Source organism: Podarcis muralis, chromosome 7, assembly GCF_964188315.1.
Source record: "Podarcis muralis chromosome 7, rPodMur119.hap1.1, whole genome shotgun sequence".
NCBI lineage: Eukaryota > Metazoa > Chordata > Lepidosauria > Squamata > Lacertidae > Podarcis > Podarcis muralis.
The window spans coordinates 74,538,972-74,543,684 of record NC_135661.1 but is presented as its reverse complement, the minus strand read 5'-3'; the positions used below and the strand labels follow the sequence as shown (position 1 = coordinate 74,543,684).

Here is a 4,713-nt window from a genome sequence, read left to right as displayed (position 1 = left end):
CACATATCTGAAATTCGGCAGTATTAGGAACTCAAGTTCAAATACATCAGACATTTATAAGATTCAGGTTTGATGTTCGATTGTGAAAGTTAATCAAAGACAACTTAAATCCTTCAGCTTACTTCTTAATTTGAAGACAACAATTTTGTGTGCCAACTTCCATTCCTAAATCAAACTTGATGGGCAGGATATAAAGCACTACATGATTAAGGTGGTTATGGGCAGACCAAGACTGGTGGCGCAATACCCCATTCACCTTAATTGACCAGCCTCCTGTACTCACACTGGCATACAGTTCCTGGTAGGGACTTACCATCTCTCCCTTTCGTTACAGACTCCGAGAAGATGGCACATAAGGGTGTGGTCCTTGCTTTCTACATCTTCACCTTTCTGACTGGTCTCCCTTCCAACCTCCTGGCCTGCTACACGTTCTTCAGAAAAGTGTCTCAGAAGCCTGTCCCCATAGACATCCTCCTGCTCAACTTGACCGTGTCTGATATCACCCTTTTGCTTTTCCTTCCTTTCAAGATGGCGGAAGCCACCTGGGACATGACTTGGCATCTCCCTGTCTTCCTTTGCCCCCTCACCAACTTCTGTTTCTACAGCAGCATCTACATCAGCACCCTTTTCCTGATGGGGGTCAGCGTGGAGCGCTACCTGTGTGTCCTCTACCCTGTCAAGTACAAGTTGAATCGCAGGCCAATTTACGCAACAGCAGCCAGCCTCTTCTTCTGGTTGTTGGCCTATTTCCACTGCAGTATTGTCTACATTGTCCAAAACCGCAACGCCACCATGCTGCCTTCTGACAAAAACTTCTCATGCTATGAGAAGTTCTCCTCCAGCCAGCTCCAAATCCTCCTTCCGGTCCGGCTGGAAATCAGCCTTCTCCTCTTCTGGCTACCTTTCGCCATCACCCTGTTTTGCTATATCAATGTTATCCGCATCCTGGCCTCCCTGCCCAACATCCCATCCCATAAAAAGAAACGAGCCATGGGCCTGGCTTTGGTGACTCTGCTCAATTTTACCATCTGCTTCGCTCCCTACAATATATCCCATATTGTTGGCTTCATTCAGAAGGAAAGCCCTTCCTGGAGAGTGGATGCTTTCCTCCTCAGTGCCCTCAACACCACTTTGGACCCGGTTCTCTTTTTCTTCTCCTCTACTGACATACGGCGGACTTTTTCTAGTTGCTGGGTTGGTATGTCCAAGAGTCTCTGTACCATGGTGTCAGCCTGCTGCTCTCCTTGCTGTAAAGTTCCTGGAGATGATGGTGGTGGTGAAGAAGAAGATGCAGGAGCTGGTCAAACTGTTCCAAATCTCCCAAGTGAATTGGCACAAGCCAGGGATTCTACTTTTTGTACCAGCCGGCAGAGGTCAGGAATATCTGAGCACTGAGAACATACTGAAAGATGTTCCCTGCACATAACAAGACATGTGACTCTAAAACATGCCAGCTGAAATGAACCTTTACACACCTTCAAAAGTTTCGAATAACCCCAAGCAGATTTTGACTTTGAAACCATGAATTCAAACATTTCCAGCTTGCATTTTGAAAGATAAATTATTGACCCAACATTCTCGAACTCCTTGGATCTTCCAGTTTGTTTGTCCATTTGTTTCTGCAGGTATCAACTATGAGATCACATCAGCCAAATGCTTCCAGACATTCTGCCTTCAGAGAAACCTTTCTACTTATTTCAGAGGGATTACCTAGAATACATGGCACATTTGTAAGGATCACCAGCTATGTCAATTGAGTTATCTAATTTCCCTGTATGCACCCAATAACAGTCCCAAACATTCAGGGTTGCCGATTTGTTTCCATCCCCTTCTCCCCAGCCTTACCTTTATTAGCATTAGTGTCAAGTCCTCTCTGTGAAATTGTAAACAGGCTGATTTCTCCAAATCAAACTCCTACCTTTAAAAGCACAAGAGCAGTTCAGGTCATTTTTGGTCAGTTGGCTGAGGACAACTGATTCGTCTCGGCACACACAAGAGACAGACAGCTCTGCCCCACAGCTATTCTGTGCCAAGGACGGGGTTATCACTCCAACTCCACTCTTCAAATCATCAATCTTGTGGTCATGAAGGGAACAATTTGTTTGCCCACTAAGGTGCTGTGCTCTAGCTCTGTGTCTACTTTATTTATTTTTCTCTTATCTGCTGCCAGCATCCAAATCAGTAGTGTCTTGTAGTGGGCAGAAAAAAATGCTTGAGAGCTGAATCAGACCCTCCCCCTCCAAAAAAAACCCCAAACCTGGGGAAGAGGTTAGCCTGCATTAAGAGTGCCAGTTCTATGGGACCAAGGTGTATTCGGGTCCCCTAATATCTGTTGGGAGGAGCTGGGGACCCTCAATGTTGAGTGGGTGGAGGAGGCAGCGCAAGGAGCCAAATGTGGTGCAGCTTCAGTGGCCAGCTCCTTCTGAGTGTGAGAAAGGAGGAGCTGCTGGCCATTGAAGGCACACCATGCTGGGTTCCGTGTTTGGCCTCCTCCCCATGATGTGGCTTTGTGCATGCAATGCACACTGGGTGTGTGCACCACATGCAATGCACACTGAGTGTGCAACGCACACTGGGCCTTCTCAGTCTTGGGCACATGTTGGTGCCTCTGGCCTGCATTAAGTAAATCCATATGTTGAATACTATTTATTGTATTGAACTTAGTGTTTTTTTATGGCTTGGTTGTTTCCTTGTATGTTAAAGTCTGATGCGTCTGCATTTGGGAGGATTTGGCTTTTTTACCTAGCATGTTAGAAATCTTAAATAAAATAAATTGCATATGAAACGTTTTCTGCAGTTAAATATTGTCCCCATACCTGGAAGGAAAATGGAAGACCATGTTAAAGGCCACAACTTTACTAATGAGAACTCTAAGAAGACAAAACAAAATAAAAAAATTCCTTCCAGTAGCACCTTAGAGACCAACTAAGTTTGCTATTGGTATGAGCTTTTGTGTGCATGCATTGCCAATGGCAGTGCCACCCTTAAATAGGGCAGCACAGAATGCTCTGCAATTAGCTGCAAAACAGTTGGGAGGAGTCTCCCTCCCTCCATGCTCACAGACAAATCTCAGAGGGATGCATTGAATGCATCTTCCATGTAAGAACAGAGCAGGCTCACCCCTGTTGCACTTCCAGCTTAATGTTTGCTTTGCAGTCCTTGTGCTTGCTCGAGAAAGAGGGGATCAAATAATAGGGGTGGGAGAAAATTCAATTCAGGTCTGATTTAAAGCTGACTCTATTAAATTCACACAGCCATCCTTCAAAATTCACACTTCTCTGAATTTTGCACTGCAGTTCACCAACCAAACCATGTTTACAAAAATGTATTTATTTGGGGAAACTGCTTACAAAAAATTGTACATTAGTCAAAGCTGCAAAGAAAGCTGTGTTTATCTGAGGATATTTTCACTAAAATGCTGGTGAATTTGGGGAAAACTTTAAGAAAACAGGGACTTGGGTGGCGCTGTGGGTAAAAGCCTCAGCGCCTAGGGCTTGCCGATCGAAAGGTCGGCAGTTCGAATCCCCGCGGCAGGGTGCGCTCCCGCTGCTCGGTCCCAGCGCCTGCCAACCTAGCAGTTCGAAAGCACCCCCGGGTGCAAGTAGATAAATAGGGACTGCTTACTGGCGGGAAGGTAAACGGCGTTTCCGTGTGCTGCACTGGCTCGCCAGATGCAGCTTTGTCACACTGGCCACATGACCCGGAAGTGTCTCCGGACAGCGCTGGCCCCCAACCTCTTGAGTGAGATGGGCGCACAACCCTAGAGTCTGTCAAGACTGGCCCGTACGGGCAGGGGTACCTTTACCTTTAAGAAAACAAATGCATATTGTTGCAACACATGAAGAACTGAATTTAAGGTTGGGAAAAGTGAGAAACTGAGAGAACTTAAACTGACATATCCTGTTTCTATCAAGGAGCAGGCATGAGTTTTGCAGATGTGAGCTCTTTCTTGGCAAGCTGGAAATACCACTTCTTTCTTGTGGTCTGGTGGTTGGGGTTAAGGTCAGTAGCTGTTCTGCCAGCCCTGGCATTCAGATCTTTTAACCGCAACTTGATGCATGAAGCAATATTAAAGTTTTTGCAGATCGAGCTGCTGTTAAACCACAAGAACGGGGCCAGGCTATGTATTTGTTGCTGACATCCGTCTGTCTCGAGAGGCATTGGAGGGCATCTCTGGGGGACGAAGGCAAACCTCTGGGATAGCAGCACCAAAGTGGCCTCCCCAAGCTGCAAACCTGCGTATGGAGGTCCTGGGCTGCCCAGACAACAAGATCCTCCTCTTGACCTCACTGATGTGTCCAAAGGAATGCAAAGCAATATATTTGGCACTAACTTGGCTGCAGAAGTTATTGGAAGGAGACATCATCCAACCATCTTAAGGACTATACTCTGGATATGTGCAGGCTTTAACCTTTTCTTCTCCCGAAGTTATCCCGCAAGGCAGCAGAAGTTTAGGGTTAGAGTTTTCCTTCTCCTGGATAGGCTACTTTCCCAGGTTGATGAGCCCCACCTGCCTCTCACTCCTCTCTGCACTAAGTAAGTTCCATTGGAAGGATGTCCAGTTGCCCAAGTATATCACTAAGGCCACCCTAAAATACCCACCAAAATCAATAGCTGACCCAGCCTACTGAGCTACAAGGCTAGTAGGGTTCTTCCAGCACGAGAGAGAGAGAGAGAGAGAGAGAGAGAGAGAGAGAGAGAGAGCCAAGTTAC

General features: G+C 46.4%; 1 protein-coding gene across 1 annotated transcript; it reads left to right on the top strand.

The window, feature by feature from the left end:
- The first annotated feature begins 203 nt into the window (after positions 1 to 203).
- LOC114602381 (free fatty acid receptor 2-like) lies at positions 204 to 2,148 on the top strand. The gene has a single exon (XM_028740546.2). The coding sequence runs from the start codon at positions 346 to 348 to the stop codon at positions 1,393 to 1,395; it is 1,050 nt and encodes a 349-aa protein (XP_028596379.2). The 5' UTR covers positions 204 to 345; the 3' UTR covers positions 1,396 to 2,148.
- Positions 2,149 to 4,713: the final 2,565 nt, after the last annotated feature.

Bases quoted from the DNA above. Each gene is read 5' to 3' on its own strand.
- LOC114602381 (XM_028740546.2), top strand. From the start codon at position 346: ATGGCACATAAGGGTGTGGTCCTTGCTTTCTACATCTTCACCTTTCTG.